At 35.8% G+C, this 22,447-nt stretch overlaps 1 protein-coding gene across 2 annotated transcripts in view; it reads right to left on the bottom strand.

Moving 5' to 3' along the window:
- Positions 1-22,447, bottom strand: part of PCDH15 (protocadherin related 15) — a 613,865-nt gene that overhangs the window by 58,742 nt on the left and 532,676 nt on the right. For both annotated transcript variants that reach the window (XM_045581870.1, XM_045581869.1), the window contains exon 26: positions 19,150-19,277. In XM_045581870.1, coding sequence (XP_045437826.1) covers positions 19,150-19,277 — 128 coding nt within the window. The remainder of the gene's footprint in view (positions 1-19,149; positions 19,278-22,447) is intronic.

The following is a 22,447-nucleotide window of genomic DNA, read 5'->3' as shown; positions in this document are numbered from 1 at the left end:
TAGTTCTTCTTCAGCTATTTCATCTCCATCCTAGTTCCCTGTTTGCAGTCCATCAGCAAGCCTTCTGTAGTCTACCTGCCATTGCACTATTTCTCAGTTAAACGAAGATCATGTTGATGCTACCAAACTTCAGGCTCGCATGTCTCATTGTTTCACTCTAGCAATTCTTAAAAACAACTGATAGCTCCCTAATGCCACAGATTAATGTTAAGACAAGTCCATAAAGTGTTATCAATGTGATACCAGTTTAGTATTCCAACTTCTTGTCTGACATTTATTTCTGAGCCCCCAAAATACACGAGCTAATGTCTTTTCCCCTGAACAATCTATGTTATTTTGTAATTCCCATACATTGCACAGTTGGATTCTTCTACCTTAAAATGTTCCTTTCCTGCTGGTCAAATGATGTTCACCTAAATTGTACTGTGATATGTGCACGCACGCACACACACACACACACACACACACACACACACACACAGACACATACACACACTCTCTCACACATATACACTCTCAATCTCTCTCTGAACACTTATAATATTGACTAAAGCAATTAATTCTTAGCTTTAATGACTACTTTTCTGAAGGCTCTCTTTGATGAGTGCTGCTTCCATGGCATGTTTTCAGTATCATATTTTACAGATTTATATATAGATAAGCTGTCAGTAGGACATCCCCTGAGGGCTCCCGGACTGTGAGAGGGGGTAGACCAGGATGAAGAACCCCCTTCCAGTGCATGAATTTTCATGCACTGGGCCTTTAGTATATATATAAACACTGAGAGAGAGAGAGAGAGAGAGAGAGAGAGAGAGAGAGAGAGAGAGAGAGAGAGAGAGAGAGAGAGAGATTTTTTGCTATACCATTTACCTTGGCATATTATAATATTTATATGGCTCCACACAATATTTTTGTTTTTCATGTTTTATCATGCCCAGTAAGTGGTCAAATAATGTATGGCTTAAATGCCAGTAGAAGAAATATTAGAGACCAATGTTTATAAGTGACAGATGTGAGATCAATTCTACCATTTATAAGCCAAATGAGTTTGGGCAAATAACTTCCTAGGGCTTCGTTCCTCATCTATAGAATGAGAAAAACAAGACATGCTGAATAGGGTGGCTGGGAATATTCACTGATGTGTAAAATGCAGTGCTTGGCACAAAATAACCAATTATTGTTGTGACTATGTTGCTGCCATCTTCTCTGTACTTTGTAGCTATCTAATCTCTTCCATTTCTTATCACGTGTGGCACATTTAAAGACACTTATCACTTTCGACCTTTTGTACTTTACTGTAAATTCTTTGGGAGCAGGCCTATTTCTAATTCATCTTCATGTTTCATAATCCTCAGTGGCCACTGCCTGCACATGAAATGTAGCTAACAAATATTTATTGAAAACATCAACCTGCCACTGAGTAAGTATATTTATTAATGTGTATTTAATGAATGCTTTATATATATTTTTACTGATAACGAAATTATCTAATAGGGAATTTTTGTTCATATCTATAATAATAAAAGCATATTATGCAAATTGACCAAATGACCAAACAGCAGGATGACAATTGATTGCCCAGAGGGAGGCCCAGGTTACCAGGCTGGTGGTGCAGGGCCAGCCAGGGATTGCCCTGCAGAAGGAGGCCCAGGCCAGCCAAGAGATCACACCTCATGCCTGTTGCCCACAGAGGGAGGAGACCAGTGGCAGGGAGGGATGACAGCACCACACAGATGGCAAGCAGTGGCAGCAGCGGAGGCGGGGCCATCTGCCAGCTGCCAGGGGAAGGAAAGCCCGGATAGGCCCTGGTCACCCACCAGGCCTAGGGACGCTACCTGAGGAGCCCCAGATTGCGAGAGGGGGCTGAGGGCCACACCCCTCCCACCTCCACCATGTTAGCTCTAATTTCTTACACCGGACCTCTAGTATAATTCTACTAAGATGTTTATCAGAGGTTTAAATAAAATTTGGAAATGTTTTATCAAGAAAGTGTTGAAATATCTAAGAATACAAATAAAATAGCTATTATGTATACTACATATGACAATGACTGCACAGCTTACATGTATTTTAGAATTATGGGGACGTGGATTGAACCCATGGGCCAAAAACATAAAATAGAGAAGACAATTGTATTTTAATATATTGAACTGAACAGGTTATTTAAACTGGGATAAACCGATTTAATATTTTTAAGAGTACAACATTTATATAGTAAAATTAAGTTTGTATTCATTTTATGTTTTTATTATTCTTAATTGTCTCATCTTTTATATTTATTGTCTCTTGGTTTCCAGAGTGACTAGTAAAATCTATTTAAAAAAATTTTAGTTTAGGAAGGTCTGGTGGCCACGTTGGTCAGATCACTGTCCCATGCACAAAAGAGGTTGCATGTTTAATCCTAGGTCAGGGGATGTGGGAGGCAACTGATCAACGTTTCTTTCTCTCTCTGTTCTCTCTGTCTCACTCTCCCTCTCCCTCAAATCAATAAAAATATATCCTGGAGTAAGGATTAAAAATAAGAAAAATATTAAATTTTAGTGGAATATATGACATGTATTTTTTAAAAATCCCCTTGAACATAAACTTTTTAAAGCTTATTTTTGTTCCCCATTATTGGATTATTTAACCAGTGCTTCCTTCATTTGTTGATAAATTTGTACCACCTTGCTTCATAAACAGATTTATATCTTTTAACGTTACATCTGCTTTTACACTTTTAAAGTAGACGTAATGTTAAAAGATAATGGCATTTCCTTGTTGTTATTGCGAAAAGGTCTCGAATATGAATAATGTATAAGAAGCCTGCTTATCCTTCAGTTTCTGAGTTTAACAGGAAGTCAGGGGAAATGGATAGCAATGCACTTGAAAATTAAAGCCTAATGTTTAATTTTCTGTTCAGTCTCTCTAACAAAGTTTTATTGCATAGCTAATAGGAGCTTAAAAGGCACAAACAAAATGGCTTCACTCCAAAATAATCAAACAAACGAAAACTCAACTTTTATCGGAGCTTTATAAAAATATAGTCTGTCAAAGGAAAATAAAATTCAATTTACAAACCTTTTACTTTGGAAAATAAATTGAGAACTTTCAAAACTGTATTGAAAATTAAGTGCTACAATAGAACTAATGATCACAACAGAAAAGCCTTTCACTGTTAAAGTGACACTAATTGTACCGAAGGCTGTGTTTACTGATTGGAGTGGTGCTATTTGCACATGGGACAATAAAATCTGTCTCCTGGAATATACATAAATTAAAAAAGTTATTCTTCACAATGTCCTTCATTTAAATTGGTGGCATTTAGTTCCCTCTCTTTCTCTCTCATTTTCTCTCTCTGTGCATGTACATATATATCAATATGTACTTATATTTTTCCATTTTTATAGCAATGTATTTTATGTCTAAGCACAATTAAAAGTTTGCTGAGAATAGCTTTAATGCTAAACTAAAAATTTTGTGAAATAATATTTTGTTGGATAGAAATTCTAAAAATATTAAGGCAGAGTGGCCATTATTACAATCCCATCTTGAGATAATATGAAAAATATTTATATTCCAATTGTTTTTATTTTTGAGAGACATGGATGAATCATAAAGATGTATTAATCTATATTTGAAAAATAATAAAAATATTTTTCCTTTTAAAATTTCTGAATAATTTCTACCTAATTATTCTTGCTCTGTGTTATTATAAAGATGAAAGGTGGTAACAATTTAAGTGGCCTACACTCCTTTGTTTTTAGTTTTATTGAGAAACAATTGAAATCTATCACTGTACAAGTTTAAAGCTTACTATAGGATGGTTTGATTTACAAATATTGCAAAATGATTACCAAAATAGGTTCAGCCAATGGTCTTGTATAATGATTTCATTACACCATGCTTATTAGAGAAATATCAGAAAATACAAATTAATAAACTATATAAATTTGTAGTCATTATTAATATATTTACTTTATATATTATATATAATATATCCTTTTACATTTATAATGTACATACAAAGTATACATATAAATACACAGATACATAAATAGACACACACACACACACACACACACACACACACACACACTTTTTTTGACCCAGGATTATACAATCTTTATGGCTTCATAGTATTTTCAGTTATGGAGTAGGCATTGAGCTTTTTTGTTTATTTCAAACAGAAGAGTATACTTCTATTTCAAGCAACACACAATAGTAAGAATAGAACTTAAAAATTACAATAGTGAAACCACCCCAAAGAATGCAAAAATTACCAAAGCTTGATAACATTTAAATAATAAACGCCTAAGCAACCATCGCAACCGAACAGACGACTGAAAAGGCTGTTTGGGGCGACTGGGCCAGCAGGGGTGTTGGTGAGGAATGACTAAATGACCGAAGAGCAGGCTGCGTGGGGCTACCAGGCCTTCAGAGGGGGCAGCTGGGGACAACTGGGCTGGTGGGGCGGTGGTGGTGGTGGGAGGAGTTAGTGAGGGGCGACCAAACAACCAAGCAGCAGGCTGCGTGAGGTGACCAGGCCTGCAGGAAGGGGCAATTGGGGGTGACCAGGACGGCAGGGGGGTCAGTGAGGGGTGACCAATCGACTGAGCAACAGGCTGTGTGAGGTGACCAGGCCAGTGCGGGGGGGGTGAGGGGGGGACGGGATGGTGGAGGGAGTTAGGGGCGACCAGGCCAGCCAGGGCACAGTTGGGGGCAAGCAGGCTGGCAGTTGGTGGTGACCAGGTTGGCTGGGGAGGGTGGGGGGGGAGGCGGGGTTAGTGAGGGGCAACCAAATGACTGAGCAGCAGGGGGGTTAGTGAGGGACAACCAGGCCGGTAGGGGGAGGGGCAATGAGGGCTGACCAGGCTGGCAGGGGGACAGATCAGGGTGACCAGACTGGTGGGGAGGGGGGAGTTATGGGTAACCAGGCTGGCAGGGGGGGCAGTTTGGGGTGAGGAGGCAGGCAGTGGGTGTGCGGTTAGAAGCCAGTGGTTCCAGATTTGAGAGGGATCTTGGATTGGAGAGGGTGCAGGCTGGGCTGAGGGGACGACCCCCCCCCCCCCCCCCCCATGCACGGGTTTCGTGCACCAGCCTCTATTTAATAAAATTGCTAATGTTTGCTTGTTTTGGCCAAAAAAATATTAGCATTGGCCAACCTTCTTTAACCTAATTGTCCAAACTGCTCTGATCTACAGATACTTGGCCAATGAAGAACTGGCATTGACAGTGATCATGATGATTAAATGCAGGTTGGGTGTCAGCACTGAAAAAAAGTAGATAGAAGAAAATAAAGAGAAGAATATGTTCAAGACAAATCTGGAAAAAGATAAGAGATAATCTGAGCGTGTATCCTGTGTCCTGCATTGAGTTAAGCACCTTATGAATAGAGTATCACTGACTTTGCTTAACTCTGCTAGGTAGAAAGAACAAAAGCCATTCTGTAAATGTCATTCCTGTATCGCAGATGATTTGGTGAATGACCTCCTATCACACAGTTAGAGAGCAGACCCCCGATTGTGGATCCAAGGCCCCTGTCAGATTTTCCCATCAACTGTCCCAGGAAGCATGTGGTAGGCTAAAGGTCATTCCTAGGCTGGTTGGTTCACAGAGAGATGACACCTGCACTGCACTGATAGATTTCATTAAAAGCTGCGATTTAATATAATAGTTCTCATTTTTTCCTCTGTGTGTGCAGATACTATCAGAGTTCAGTAGGATTAAATTAAGTCAAGATGCGTCATCGCTACATCTCTTGTTCGGACAAAGCAGAAGACAAACAGTGGAGGGAAACAGAATTGTTTATATCCCATCTTAGCGGTGCTGTGCCCTTAAAGGACATGGTGAAAGAGAATTCAATATTTTAATTGGGTTTCATGCTAATCAAATCCTTATACATGTAGGTGAGATTACACATCTTCACTGTGTTCTTTTCCTTTTCTCATTAGTTATCCCTAATTTTCATGGTGATTATTAACATAACATAACATTGACATTCCCAGGAGGTGCCAGAAAAGATTATGTGTCATGCTGTGATACATTAAAGCCAGGGAAAGAACAGCTTCATTTTTCACCGATTTTACAGATAATTTCTTTTATAATCTTGATACATTTTCTACTGTTCAGAATTTTCTATTAACATTTTTTCTTTGAAAAACAGCATTTTTCTTAACTTATCTTTCTGCAATAGGAGAATTAAGGAATCTTGTTTACATTCTTAACTTGCTGGGCTTTTTATAGATAGCTTTAAAGTTTGTTCTGAAAAAGCCTATTTAAGAAATTTTACTGGGTTGTTGATTTTTTTTTTTTAAATTTAAGAGGCCCTCAAGATATTTTCCCTCAGACACAAATTAATTACTAAAAGATAACCTTATTTAATTTTATGGTTTGCTATGGTATGGCATTATAAGGACTGCAAGCTCCAATATATCCTTTTTAAAAAACAGTCTTAAAAAAAATCCTCTCTGGATAAGTTGATGCTGGTACGACCTGAAAACTGAGATTTCTCTTAGCTGTGCTGTTAGGGTTTGTGTCTCAGAACCTCACACCTGTCCAAAGAGAGAGACTATATTTTTCTTGAATTTGTTACAGCTTCTCAAAAGGGAAATACCAAGGCGTCAATAATTATTTACAAAGAGAATATGGACAAAAATACTCAAAACAGTGTTAAGATACTGCCATTCATTTAAGACATATAAATATGTTTCATACATATCATTTGGATCATTGCTGATCAAGGAGAACTTATATTATTTTAAAATACGCAAGTTGAAATAGTTACATCGATTATTTCTCAATGGAACAATACTTAGTGGAAATAGTACACTCAAAAGTATTTCAAGGAGAATTTGCCTAGTCATTACATAATGGAGGAAATTTCTGTTTTTTGGGGGTATATACTTCATTATTATTATTTTAATTTTTTCTTTATATCAAAATTCTTATTAGACGTTTCTTAATTTCTCTCATAAACTAACTCTTATTTTTTCCATTAAGAATAAAAACTAATATTCCATGTTGATACAAAAAGTGAGTTCTAAAAAAATAGGCCCACTACTTGGTTTCAAAGGTAATGACAAAATATCTGAACATCCAATAAAATTGCTTTTTAATATTTTACATCCACTACACATGCTGAATTAAGGACATTTTGAGTCTGAGATTACTTTCTATGTAAAAAGAATTATTCAGATAAAATAACTAACAATGACTGAAAATTTATTAAACAATTTTGGGGAGCAAGGCACTGTACTCACTGCTTCATGGGAATTGTTTTTCATTTATGTTTATAAGAACTTCATGAGATAGTATTGTCATCACTTGTAGGCCCAAAGCTTACAGAATTTAAGAAACGTGTCTAAAGTTACCCAACCCATTTGTGGTTAAAGTTAAAATCTACGTTTGTCTTCATCATTATGCTTTTGGAAAGGAGACAGATATAGATTTAAATATTACACCCTTGTTTTTATGGCTTTTTATGCTTTATATCCATTGACTTTATTTATTATGATCTTGGGATTTAGCATATTCCTAACATTTGGTTAAGTTTTAATCAATATTGACTTAAATGAAAAGCTCCTTACTTCCCTTAGTAATTTCCATCATGACAGAAGGAGCAGGAGCTACCTTCCATTGCCTGCCTACAGACGTGCTCTTCTTATGTTTTTGCACATTTGGTCTCAGCCTCATCTCACACTCAAAAACATTTTTTTTTTAATATAGTTTTATTGACTTCAGAGAAGGGAGAGGGAGAGACACTGAAACATCAATGATTAGAGAAAATCATTGATCGGCTGCCTCCTGCACGCCCCTCACGGGGGACAGAGCCCACAACCCTGGCATGTGCCTGACCGGGAACCGAACCCCGACCCCCTGGTTCATAGGTCCAGCCTCCACCTCTGAGCCGCACCCGCCCATAGTCCACAGTCCTTCAGTTCCCCAATTCTTTCTCATACTTCAAGATCCCACTTCATAGTTGCAAGGCAGCTCACAGTAGACCTTAAGGGAAGTGCTTCTTCCTGGAAAGGTGGCTCATGAGCCTGATAGGCTGAGGAAAAGGAAGCCAGGGGGAGGGAACTAAAAAGCTCTCCTTGGCTTGGGTCTGGAGAGTTTGGGAAATAGTGACAGAGACAAAAACCAGTGACTCTATGAATCTAATGGGCTTTGAAGCAGGGACCTTGCATCTGCATATATGAAATAACTGATGTTAAATTAATTATTTGCCAAGCAAAAGGTTTTCTTCAGACCAAAGTTAACCATCTGAATTATTAACTTCTGCGAGGCCAGTCACACTCATGTTTTTGCTCTGACCCAAAATAGTAAACCCACAAAGCTCCCCTTTCTCAAAGGGGGCTGCCTTGCCAGGTGCAGATGGTGCTTAGTCCGGCAGTGGGGTGCTCTGAGCTCCTGGCCAGGGCTTTCTGTCTTTGAAAGGCACATTGTTCTGTATCTATTTTTGAAAAAAAAAAATCTCTTTGCAATTTTCAGATGTACAGAGACTTATGAACTAAACAATATATTTTATATTTTTGTTATGTACATAATCTTGTTCCAGGCTTACTGGTTTTCATTAATTAGAACTAATTAATTAGAACTAATAGGGAATTCATAAATCTTATGATTTACTTGGAATTAAATGTTCTTCATAATATATTTTAAAGCAACCTAGCACTTTATTCTTTGTATTGGCAATATTATTAGGCAGTTCAAAATTAAGATATACTTAGATAAATAGAAATAAAACCTTTGGAAAGCTCATTTAAATCACTTTTGTTCAAGATTAGTGTTATATGTATCCTGTGCTGGGCCAATTCAAAGCAAAGTTAAATGGATGCTTAAGAAATTACTGGACATTTTTGGAGAAAAGTAATTCTTTGTGTTTTTAAATATTTTTTATTGGGTTTTTTTTTTACAGAGAGGAAGAGAGAGGGATAAAGTTAGAAACATCGATGAGAATCATTGATCAGCTGCCTCTTGCACATCCCCTACTGGGGATGTGCCCTCAACCAAGGTACATGCCCTTGACCAGAATCGAACCTGAGACCCTTCAGTCCCCAGGCCAACGCTCTATCCACTGAGCCAAACCGGTTTCGGCAACAAAAGCAATTCTTATTTGTCTGAGTTATTTTTGGGATTGTGTCTTGCAACACAGTCCTCAATTTCAGAAAAGTTCCGAGATTTTTTAAACTGAATGTTACTATTCCAGACAGATCTCTATCAGATGATGGAAAATACAGTCCTTAAAACATATAGAAGAGTACACACCATCATCACTGCTCTAAAATTCCCTACAAAGTAGTGCAGGTTTGACCAAAAAGGAGATATTCTATGTTCATACTCTGGAATGTTAGACATTTAATCATCTGAAAGACAAACACTAAATACATTTCTAATCCCACTAGAGTGTGACCAGACTTTGGATATTTGAGCCACCAATAAATTTAGAAAAGGCCAAATCATTAGGCTATTCAGCAAAAGAACCTATTTTTCCTAACTTATCATGTTCAATGGCTTTAAACCCATTAAAAAGTTCTCATAATTTATATTTTTAAGAAAATTTTTACTTATGTGAGCCACTTCTCATTTGTTTACAAGGACCTAAACTTTCCTCATTTTCCAGATGTATTTAGAATAGAAAATGTAGTCGCATGTCTATTTTAAGCAATAAAATTTAAGGCATTCTTAATTAAATTACATCCAAACCAATAAGTATAAATTGAATTGCTATTATGTGAATGAGATGCTTTTAGCTTTTCCTCTGTGACAATTAAAAGACTGATTTGTGTAGAGAAGGGGGAGAGTTAAAGAAATGGAGTAAAATAAATATGCAGAATTATTTTATCTGAACACTTCATTTGTGCCTACAAAGATAGACTTGGAGATTGTCTCTTCATAATAATAGCAAAGACACCTCATAATTTTGTACATCTTCAGAACAATACAGACAAATGTTACATGTTAGAAACTGGTGATAATACTTCACAACTCTCAGCTTGTACAGGGAGAAAATGTAGGCTTAAAACGCACAGCCTCAGTGTATCTGCAGCCATCAGTTTGCACATACACCACAGAATGGATACAAAGTCTTTTCTAAGAATACATCAGATATAAGAATATAAAAGTAGTTAAAGGGAAAGAAGGCAGAGACTAAAGCAGAAACCAGGGAGAAAGTCATCATGCTGCATGTCTATTGCATTCAACTTCTAACATTGTAAAAGATGAATCAAATATTTGATTTTGAGCTCTAGTAGACCATAAGGGAAATACAACATAGTCTGTAACCATAAAACAAAAATATACCAGTTGTCAGAAAACAACAATTTTCTTGACATAGCTTTCTCCAGTGGGACTAAATGTATGGAAAGCTATAATTGATACATAACATTCATAAAAATATCATCCAATCCAAGCTTCAGATATTGACAAGAAGGGAAATTTCCAGAGAAATAATGAGTCATGTTACTCTTACTGTTGCAATCAAAGGCCCAAGAGAGTTTAATTGAGATAATATTTTTACTTATCTGAAAATCAATAATTCATTCAAATATTACATGGAAATTAGTGATTAAATAGGTTAAAAGACATGGTTTTATGTAAAAAATAAATAAAATTTTAAATGAACACCAATGTTCAGCACAATATATTTATAAATCATATAAATGTCATTAAAGGTGGGAAACCATTGTGACTGCTTAGATGAAATTTGAATTCTAGCAGAAAAAAAATGGCACATAGATATATGATAACAACAGTATAATGTGTTTAAGTGCCAAGTTAGACGTAGGTAATTCGATTATAGGGTTATAGCCAAGAGGGCAATGAACCCTCAGGCAGCTTATATGTACTCACTTTTTTCAAGATACAAACCAGATAAGATCAGGTGGCATGGGAATCATGAAAAACAAGAGATACCTCTCTCTTTCAAACAAGGAGAAGTGTTTGTAAAAAGCTGGGTTTCCCATAGTTGGCAAAGGAGAATAAAAATTACTATTGTTTGAGACCTTAATACAGACTAGTACCTGTTTACATCAGCATTGTACATATCAACTAGGAAAAGAAATTGTCATAAAATAGTCCACTAGCTTCGGTACCGTTACGCCCAGACTTCGTGATCCCCAAGGACCACCAGGGAGCCGAGTCTGATGCAATAAACAAAAGAACCTTTTCCATGCTAGCATGGGCTCTGTCCCACTCACACCAGCAGCATGGCGGAAGAGAGAGCGAATTTCGCCCAGTCCAGGGGTTTTACTCCGGTTGGTGGTGATGTCACTGCCTCGGCTAACCCTGATTGGTTGGGTGAGGGCTAGGGTTCAGTTACAGAATGGAGGATAACTCCGCCCTGCCCCACAGTGGAGTCAGGAGCCCATCCTTGCCCGGCCCTGCCCTCTCAGTACCATAAACCACAAAAACTGTGAGACACAAATGGTGCTTTGGATTTCAGAATTAAGTAATATGGACTCTTTGATCTGTAAAATATAGCTCTCAAATATAATAGTTCTTTTAGGGCACTTGAAATATAGCTCTCAATAGTTCTTTAGGGCACTTGTTGTTTTTTCCCCCTATGCCATTATTTTCCTAAGGTAAACAGCGCACAGACCATTAGAAAGGATTGAAGATATTAATCTCTCCCATGTCAATTTAAGTTTTATACCAGCCAGAAGAACCTAAAAAGAAGGAGAAAAATATCTTCCTCCCGGATAGTGTAAACACAAGGTGAGAGTTTGCTATTAGTACCATTTTGGACATGAGCCACGCATGAGACACACATAATAAAAAATGCTACACTGGGGAAACAATACTACATCCCTAGGAATGTGCTGGAATTGTTTTCCATCAGGCTCATGTCAGCAGATATAGAAGCAAACTGCATTGCTCTCTGCATTGCTAACCTTGCATGTTTCTATACGTTTTGCCATTAGAGAAAAATTGCATCCTCTGTGACTTTGGCTTTTTCTCTCAAGATCATCATAAAAAACCTCTTATCATTTATTTAATTCTTATTTTAAAAATGTAGTAAAATATTAAAACCTGTGTGTGAGAGCTCTCCACCCATTTCTTAATACTTTTTCAAAATATTATTTCCTTTTAGTCTATAAATTTAAATCTTACTTCTTTAATAATTCAAGAATGCAATGTTCATAGTTTTTTGGACTTTTTCTAGACATCCAGTCAACATTTTAGTTCAACTTTCCTGACACTGAGTTTTTCATTTTTACAGCTTGTAGAAGAAGAGATTAATCTTTATTGCATTAATTTCTGGAAACTTATCTTCATAAATCAGAGGTTTTCAACATTAATCTTGTTCTTATTTTACATCGTCCCATATTTCCATTAAATTAGACTATTAGTTGTAGTAATAAATATTGACATAGAATAAACTGGAAAAGATGGATAATAAATTGAAAGGTGTTTCTAAAACCAGATCTGACTTGCTACCTTAATAGAAATCATAATTCACAGAGCACATTTCATTTTAAAAATCAGTTTGTTGCCTTGTTAATTATGTCCTAATTTTTTCATACAAATTTAATAAGTTCTGTTATTTTTTGCCAACATTCTACTTCTGCCAAGATTCTACTCTTCCCTCTCCATGGGAAGCAACATTAATCTAGAGTTTACAAGCTTAGGCCTTGAAAAAAGGTAAATCTAACTTTGAATTCTGTCTTTGCTGGCTGAGTGATATTTGAAAAATTATTCAACCTTACAAATCTTCATTTTTCAAGAATACTATAAGGAACAATTGCACCTACCTTATAAATAGGTGTTTATTTACTTGTTTGCTTCCTTGTTTACTTAAATAAATTCTGTATGCTAAAATAAATAAGCATTTTTCATAGTTCTCAGAAAAATAATATTGACAAATAAATGCCAGCTATTATTACTACTAGGGTATATTCATTAATACTTTTCAAAAGCCCAAGAGGAACAAAAGAGTTAATGTTCAAAGGATTAGCTTACTTTTCTTATTTCGCTTAGAAAATTATGAGTAAGGTGATAAACATACATGACTTTTCAAATTAGTTTTTACTGGACAACTAGTTGATTTTCTAAAAGTTCTTTCTATACTCTAGACACTGTCTATTTAAAAAATGTATGTTTTAAAAAAATATATATGTTGTAAATATTTCCTTTTTGCTTATTGCTTGTCTTTTAATCATTTATAGCATATTTGTCATAATAGTCAATTTATTATTCTGATAAAATGTATCAGTCTTTTTTTCATTAGCATAGTGATATTCAATTAGCGGCCTGCCCCCAAAGCAGGGGAGATGGGAATTTTCTGGGGATTCTGACATGCACTCCTTGTTGGCTGAGAATGAGCGGTATGGCCCACAGTGAGCATCACTGCCCAACTACTGCAACTGATACTGATACCAGTGATGATGTGTTGGGGAATAAGCATAAAAGACTACAGTTACACAATCAGGAAATACAAACAGAGTAACACAACTGACTTCTGAATCTGAATGTGAGATTCACATTCAAACCAACTTAAGAAGAATGAATACTATTGAAGAACAACAGCTTTGTAAAGACTAGTTTTTCATATTCTATCAATATTAGTGATGCTCACCCCACACCTTTGATAGTTTAATTTTAATATGCTAAAATATACATCACATACTATTTACCATTTTAACCATTTTGAAGTGCACAATACAATTACATTAAGCACATTCACATTGTGCTATAACCATCATCACCATTCATGCTTACATTTTTTTCATCTTACCAAACTGAAATTTCATACCTATTAAACAGTAACTCCTCAATCATCCCACCCCATAGTTCCTGGAAAACATGATTCTATTTTCTGTCTCTATGAATTTGACTATTCTAGGAACCTCATACAAGTGGTATCATATATATTGTATTTGTATGTTTATGTCTAACTTATTTCACTTAGCATTAATGTCTTCAAGTTTTATCCATGTTGTAACATATGTAAAATTTTGTTTTTTGAAGACTAAATAATATTCCATTGTTTTGTTATCCTTTCATAATAGACAGATAAATTATTTCCACTTTTAGCATTGTGACTAATCTAAGCGACCATTACAACAGGTCAACTGAATGACTGGTTGACCAGTCTCTATGATGCAGATGCTCAATGTAGGAGCTGCCCCCTGGTGGTCGGTGTGCTCCCACAACCAACCTCCTGGGGCAGACCAGCCAACCTCCCACTGTCCCTCCTGCTGGCTGGACAGCCCTGATGGGCTCCGATTGTTGGCCAGACTGAGGGACCCCCACCTGTACAGGAATTTGTCACCAGGCCTTTAGTACTTCTATAAACAGGGATATATAAACACTTGTTCAAGTCCCTGCTTTCAAATTTTTTGGAGATAAATAAGGTTGATATTTATGGTATAAACGATGTCAATTCTTATATTACAGACTAAAGAGAAATATTACCATTTGATATTTTTTTTCCTTCTTTCCACAATGAAAATTTGTTGGATCCAGTTGTGAGGTATCAAAATAAAACAACAGTAAATATAGAGGTTATTTCCAAATTAATTATTTTGCTCTATGTCCTTTAGACACCACCCAAGAATTACTCTATCATGACATGTACATTCATATTTTTGAGACTGAAACCAGGTGTCTAAATAAAAGCCTTACTTATTTATGCTTTTTGGGCTAGTTTACTAGAATGTTACCTCCACAAGGGCACAGTGACAGCCTGTTTTGTGTGCCTCTGTATTTTCAGCACACACTGGGAATACAATATTTTCTAAATGAATTTTTGTAGGAAGCATGCCTCTCTGATTTATCTTCATAGAAAAGAAATAGCAGGTGGCCAGGTGGTTACTGAATTTCCTCAGAGCAAACAGGATGTGTGGGTGGGGAGAAGGTGAGAGCTGTACTTATGGTGATAGCACTTGCTTTAGAAAGATACCCCTAGACAAAGGGAGGTGGAGGCAACTGGAAAAGGCCCCAGCTCAATCCCCCTCTCCCCAACCCCCCCCTTTTTTTTTAAAGTACTAACCCAATGGGAGACAACAAGATCTAGGCAACCTAGTAGGAAATAGGTGATCAAACAGTACTCAGCCAATGAGGAACCAGAGGAGGGACTAAATAAGTAGGCTATGTTCCCTGCCCCACAGGTGTTCCTGTACAATGGGTATCTGTTCTTGAGGGTGTTATCAAAAATCTCATTTTCATCATGCTTCTGTTTCCCAGTCCATCATTTGAAATTCAGGCAGGGGAGCCATTTCTCACACTTTCAAGTCTCTAAGCATATCAGGTCTACCACCTCAGAGCATACATAAATAACTATCTTTTACTCTCACTTAATGAATAATTCATTTTAATAATGCTCTCCTTGTGCTGCCTTTTCCCCAAAAATATTCTTAATAATGCCTTTAATCACTATCCATATTTTAATCTAATAAAAATAGTTTTATTCATTGATATGCCAGTCTCATCTTTCTTAGTCAATTCTATAGTATGTTTCCTCTTCCCCTTCTTACATATAATAGAAATTTAAAATTTACCACATGCATTTCATGCTGAATTAAAAATAAATAAATAACTTGCATGTATTGTAAATGAAATATTACCTTATCCCAATACGACATAGTAAGTGGTACAAAAACCTCTTTTATAATTCTGGGCTGCTTCCCTGGTTTTTAAATCATCTTTCCATCAAACATCAGAGGTCAGCTGGCTCTGATTCGTTACTGTTTCCAGTAAGATGTTTGCTGCTCTAAGTATGAACTGAGGACTGCTTAACCCACTTTTACTCTGATTAAATTTGGAAAGGGGAAAAACATAGGCTTCAAGGCTAAAGGAAGAACTTGAAAATGTTCACCATTCAAAGATTTATGACTCTCATCACCTCCTAAGGTACCTGCCTCTTATCACTGCTCCACAAACACACTGCACATTGTTTCTTGCCTGTTTGGCTCATTGTGTTTCCTCTGCTTAGACTATCCTCCTCATTTAACATTCACTGTGAAAACCTAACTACCCTCCTGTGCCTTGCAAATTCTTTTCCCTCTAGGAAACCTTTCATTTTTCCCCCAATTGAAATGTCTCCTTCCTTAGAATTCACATGGCAATTTGTGGTTTCCTAATTGAATTATTATAGCATACACTTGCATTAATATACTGCTAAACTTTTATCTCTCCTCCAACTTAAATAGGATATTTTTTTTGCGTGAAATTGGTTGCCTGGGAAACACCTTTTTTCCAGCCTGAAAAACCCATAGATCAATTGAAGGAAAGAAGGTCTGCAGAGGTTCAATAATACTAGAGAAACATTCGATCCCATACTGTTTACTCATCACTATTTATTTAGAAATCCATGTGTCCAAAGATATCACTCATCACCCAGATATTTCTTCCTATGTAGCCCTTTACACATCCTCATATGATTCAGTTTCCCACCTCACCTTTACCTCTACAGCCAAACTTTCCCTAGGATCTTCTGGAATTTACAAACCATCATCATCAACATCCCCTAAGTACTACTGTTGCTTTCTGATTTCTCTCACCCAGCACCTCTCTCCCATAGAAGACATGGTGGCTTTCTACAGCTTCTCACACAGAGGCTCACATACCTTACATAATACAGAGCTTAGCAGTAGATAGATGGTGGGTATCTTTCTGTCTCTGAATTGTTGCTTCTAGAATATTACTCCATCCCCTTGGCCACTTCTACCAATTCCTCTGAAATAAATGCCATCATCAGATTATATCATCCACTCAATTATCTTCTACAGCCATCCACAGACCTCTTTAATGATCCCCTTTGTCAATGGAATAGTTTAGCATTTGGCTTATTGTTTTTTTTTCCCTCTCTCCTATATTATTAATATCACATGTGGTCATGTAAAAATCTATTCACAGGAGCATGTGACAGGTGACCACTCCCTGTCTTAACACACTTGTTCTTTTTGTGATGAATAGATTCTGTATTTTCCTAGTGAATTCTCTTCCTGATCTCTAAATGCTGAGTACACCCAGAAAATAGTCTTTGGATTTTTCTCTCTACACCCATTTTCTTTTCTTTTTATCGTTTTATAATATATTTTATTGATTTCTCACAGAGAGAATGGAAAGGGACAGAGAGCCAGAAATATTGATGAGAAGCAACATTGACCAGTTGCCTCCTGCACATTCCCCATTGGGGATGTGTCCGCAACCAAGGTACATGCCCTTGACTGGAACTGATCCCGACACCCTTCAGTCTGCAGGCCAACACTCTATCCACTAAGCCAAACTGGTTTCAGTTACACCCATTGTCTAGGTAATTTCATCTTGGCCAATGATTTCTCCAACTGCCATGTTAAGAACTATGCTTGCATATTGAGAAAACCTCACCAACATATAATCTCCAAAAATGCACTCTTGACTTCTACCACCCTCATCATGGGGGAGCAATGGGGACCTATTCAGAACAAAAACCTAAGTCATTTTTTTTTCTTTTATTTTCTCTAGTGTCTTACAAAGAATCCATCAGCAAACCCTTTTGGCTATCATTTGACTCCCTTCTCACTATTTCCTCTGCCTACTACTATGTTTCAAGTCATAATCAAATCTTGCCTGGAAGGCAATGCATTAGGTGGTATCTATTTTTGTCTGCTGACACTGCTACTAGTTTCCACTCCCAAACCCGCACACATGCAGATTAATCCCTTTATACTGGATTATATTACCCCTGTGGACAAAACCAGCCAATGTCTTTCTAAACCCTCTAGAATAAATCCCTTATGATAGACCTGAACTAGATTTCCAATCTCATCCCCAGTCTTTTTCATTTACAATGACCTCCAAGTTCCCACTAGCTTCATGGACTTTATGTTGGCGTGTCCACAATGCTCTTAATTTAAGAACCCACTGGTCTTTCTCTTGACCACATAAATCTGTATGAAATAGCTACTAATTTTCTTGATATATTATTTGGTGTTTTCCCCCCACTAGTTTGTATTAGTAGGGTGGCAACTTTATTTTTCTATGTTTCTATATCTAATTTCTAGAACAGTGCACATTTTAAGTACTCAAAATATATTTACTGATTATAAATTGAATCAATCAATAGTTAATGGGACTAAAATAAAAAAATAAGATACAATCATCTCTAGAAGACTGTTACTTAGAAATCATAATGCAAGTTGCATATATGTAGTGTGATTGACTTAAATTTGTGGTTCAGATCAGGAGTCACCATCTGGCACTGTGGTAAAGCTATTTTGTAAGCACCACACACAAGCTTTATTTGCTTGATTGATCTTTGTTTTTCTTAGGGTATGTTAGGTGATAAAACCATATGCAAAAAAAAAAAAAAACACACAAAAAAAAACTCTAATCATGGTCCTCCTGGTAATAGGGAAATAAAGGCAACCTGTTCATGTGCAAAACTGTGGGCAATCAGCTGGATTTGTTCAGGGAATTTTAGTTTTAATGTGTGTATGTTAATAGCTATTTTAAAAAATTGATTTACTAAGAATTTCCAGGAAAACACACACACAAATAAACTTGAAATGGAGAATCTAAAATGTTACAGCTTCTAAATATTTCCCCCAGTGCAAGGTAATATTTATAAATTTATTTCTTAGTAATAAAACTATTGTGCCTTCATGTACTGCCAACCATTAAAAAAATCTTTAAACATAGTTGACAATTAGGAAAAATGGAAAATTTACAACTTTAGTCTTACACATTATATTTTTTTAAATTCTAAGCAATTTTCCCTGACATATCCAAGTTTTTTAAATTTTTAGTAAAGTACTAAAATTAGTAGTTATTTTACATTTATATAACTAGCACTGTGAAATTTAAAAACTATTACAGAAACATAATTTCAGAACTTACATTATTTTTTCTATTAGAAAATGACAATTAAAAATCTATGAAGAAACATGCATTTTAAGATCTTATTTAAAGTAAAACATCATAAAAACTGTTTTTTGGGTTTTTGTTTTTCTTTTTGGTAGTAAAAATAAAATGCAAAAACTTGTTTAGTATTTGCCTCCTAATTAATCTGCATTTAATTTGGCTAATTAAACTAACATATCTCCAATTTAAAGACTTCTTTTAAACCAGAATAAGTACTCAGTTAATGCATATAACATTGCTTTAGTTTATATGAAAAATTCGTTCTAATTTATCTGCTCTTTGCTTTTACTTTAGTTTGTATCTTAATAAATTTGTTCATACCTTAACTTTGAGCACAGGATCAAACATCCTTGCATCTTCAGATACACCTCCAATGTAGAATTTTTTCTGAAACACTGGGGGATGATCATTTTCATCCTGAATCTCAATATATACCTTAGCTGTATTGCCTATAAGAAATAATACATTTTTATTAGCGGTTACTTATTAGAAGAAAATGCACTGGAGTAAATACTTGTTTTACTTTATTTTTTTATGAATCAATGGAAATCAAAAAGTAATTCCTAAATGACATGCCTGAAACCACAAAGTCCATAATGATGCTTCTGACATAATAATATTAAGTTATTGGTATTTCTTTTAATTGGTCTGATAATTTTATTTGATTTAATAAACACTAAAGTATTGCATTCTGCTAATTTTTTATTGGAACAACTGACCTATTCATGTTTAAAATACTTCACACACATTATCAATTTCACAAGTGACACAAATATAAAAATACCTGTGAAATAATAGAAACCGCCATAAACAAAATATAGTTTTTTAAAATTTTTAAGTATGAAACTAGCAATGATATTACTCTAGCTTACAATAAATAAATATTTTTATTTTAGATTTAATGTAAGCAATGGTGCTTACTTCTGCTATCATTCACTACAAAAGATGCAGCTAGAGAGATGCTTGCCAAATAACTTAACCGGTACTAGTATAGATGATGGGTTTTGTAACCTAAGCAATAGTAAATATTTAACAAATAATACATTTCATTATCAAATATTAGATTCTCACCCAATCATCACACCTTTATTATTTTTTATTTTTTAAAAATATATTTTTATCGATTTCAGAGAGGAAGAGAGAGGGAGAGAAAGAGAAACATCAATGATGCTGGCTGCTGTCTGCACGCCCCTGACTGGGGATCAAGCTGGCAACCCGGTCATGTGCCCTGACCAGAATCAAACCTTGACCTCCTGGTTCATAGATCAACACTCAACCAACTGAGCTGAGCTGGCCAGGCAATGGTCAGCCCTTTAATGAGAAATGTAGCCCTTGTCACTATTTCAAGAATGACCCTTTGCAAACCAGATATAATGAGGAATAAATGGTTAGTCAACCTTTTGCAAAAAACTAGATTCAAATTACGTATGTATTTTGATGTATTACTTAAGTGAACTCTCATGCATTTTAATTAGGATCAAATATATGACAACTGATCTACAAACTATTTATCATGGACACTCTAATTTTGCTTCTTGGTACTATCCCTAATTATAACTAATTAACACCAATCTGCTAGCACAGTGGGTGCATCATCAATGCACAATATAGCTGTGTTGACTGAATAAATGAATGAGTAGTCTGCATTATCTTAGTAAGGATTTAAAACAGGCTACTTATTGTTTGCCCTGAGACCAGAGAGACAAGAGAGTTAGCCCCACGGTTTTTCTCCTATTAGTCTCTTTCCCACCATTCCTGAACTGGGAGAGCTAGAATCCAGAGGGGAAAAATTGTGCTAGGTCAACAGAGAACAAGGCTAATGGCAGATTATGCTTCTCTATCCTACAATGCCAGGGCTCAGAATTACACCCTGGTGAGCCACCAACAATCAAAGTTCACCCAAATGAAACCCATGCTCATCTTAGCAGACTATTTTTATCTCTAGAATCAAAGGAGCTAACAGCTCTAAATTTAATATTTTTAAAGGAAAGTAATCTTGAACGATATCACCTTTCCGGTAGCTGTTTCCATGTTGTTAATAAATGACCACATTAGCTATGATCCCTATTTGCAGGACTGCACAGGGTTCTTTTCAACTCGCCATAAAGGAATAGATTTATATTCGGTAGCTTGCCTACTTCTCTCCTGGCACTTTAGGAAATGATCCAAGAAGGTTAGGCCCCCGGCATAAAAGTATTACACCATTAGGAACAATCTGTGCTTTTGGAAATCTTTAAAAAGCTATTATTTCCTTATGTATTGGGGAAAACTAATGTAAGAATCAGTGTTGTGATTTATAGCAATACTTATAAGCTATATAAAATATTCTATGTACACCTTTTATAAACTCCAGAAGAATGCAGTGAAATGTTTATTTAAATATTATTTTATCAATTATTAAAAATCTCTGAAGTCATCAACTATAGAAACATCTAGATAAATATATATTTGCACTATAGCTATTCAATGAACCTGAGGTATTCTACTAAGAGAAATAAGCCAGACAAAGACAAGTGCTGTATGATCTTATTTATATGCAGAATATTAAGAAGCAGAACTCCCACAGACAGAGTAGACGGGTGGCTGCCAGGTGCTGAGAGTATGAGAAATGAGGAGATGCTGGTCAAAGGTACAGACTTTCAGTTATAAGATGAATAAATTCTGAGAATTTAATGTATACCATGGCAAGTATAGTTAATACTGTATTGTGTACTTGAAATCTGCTAAGAAAATAAATCTTAAATGTTAACTCACACACACACACACACACACACACAAACACACACACACTGCAATAACTGTGAATTGATATATTAATTAATTTGATCATCATATTGGACACCTTAAATATATACAATTTAGTCAAATTTACCATCTATAGTTAGGGATAATTGGGATGTTAACTAATCGAAAATGTAAAATAAATGTTGGCCAGCCAAAAATAAATAAATAAATAAATAAAAAATTGACATACCCCTAAAGTTTAATCACTAGAACACATTCATTTAGATATTCTATTCATTAATATACAATGTGCATTCCACTATATATTTCCTTGGCTCAACCACTGTCACTAAGTGTGTATAAGTACTAAGAATCTTTTCATGACCTTTCTCTAAGTTTGGGCTTTAATTATTTCAGAGGAAAAAATTTGGAAGAAACTCTGATTGAAATTCCTTTAAGGGAATCAGTTTTTCTATCTCCTTGAGTAGTTGCGGATTCTTTTTAGTCAGTGTCATATCCTTTACTTTAGATAATTATGAAGCACACAACAAAAAAGAAAGATGAAAGGGGAAAAGGAAAACAATGTGATAAAATGTGTCAGAGAAAACTATGAGAGGAATGACCTAAGAGCCCAATTTTCTGACAGTCTCCCTTCTGGTTGGGTGAGACAAGGCAAACATTGGAAGGGAAACCACAGAGGGTAAAGAAAATTACAAGCTGTGTGAAAGATTTACTCAGCAAGCGTTTTGATTAAAAGACATTATAATCTTCCTACATACTATGGGGCAGTGTACCCCAGTTCCCTTCCTCTGTTGACATTAGTTTTCCTTAATTTTGTGAGAGAATAGTTTTCTAATTTAGTTTTTAACATTGCTTTCATTAGCCTTTGCATGAT

The sequence above is a fragment of the Pipistrellus kuhlii genome, unplaced genomic scaffold, assembly GCF_014108245.1.
Source record: "Pipistrellus kuhlii isolate mPipKuh1 unplaced genomic scaffold, mPipKuh1.p scaffold_m20_p_15, whole genome shotgun sequence".
Lineage (NCBI taxonomy): Eukaryota > Metazoa > Chordata > Mammalia > Chiroptera > Vespertilionidae > Pipistrellus > Pipistrellus kuhlii.
The sequence above is the reverse complement of the archived record's forward strand: the minus strand, read 5'-3'. Positions and strand labels throughout refer to the sequence as shown.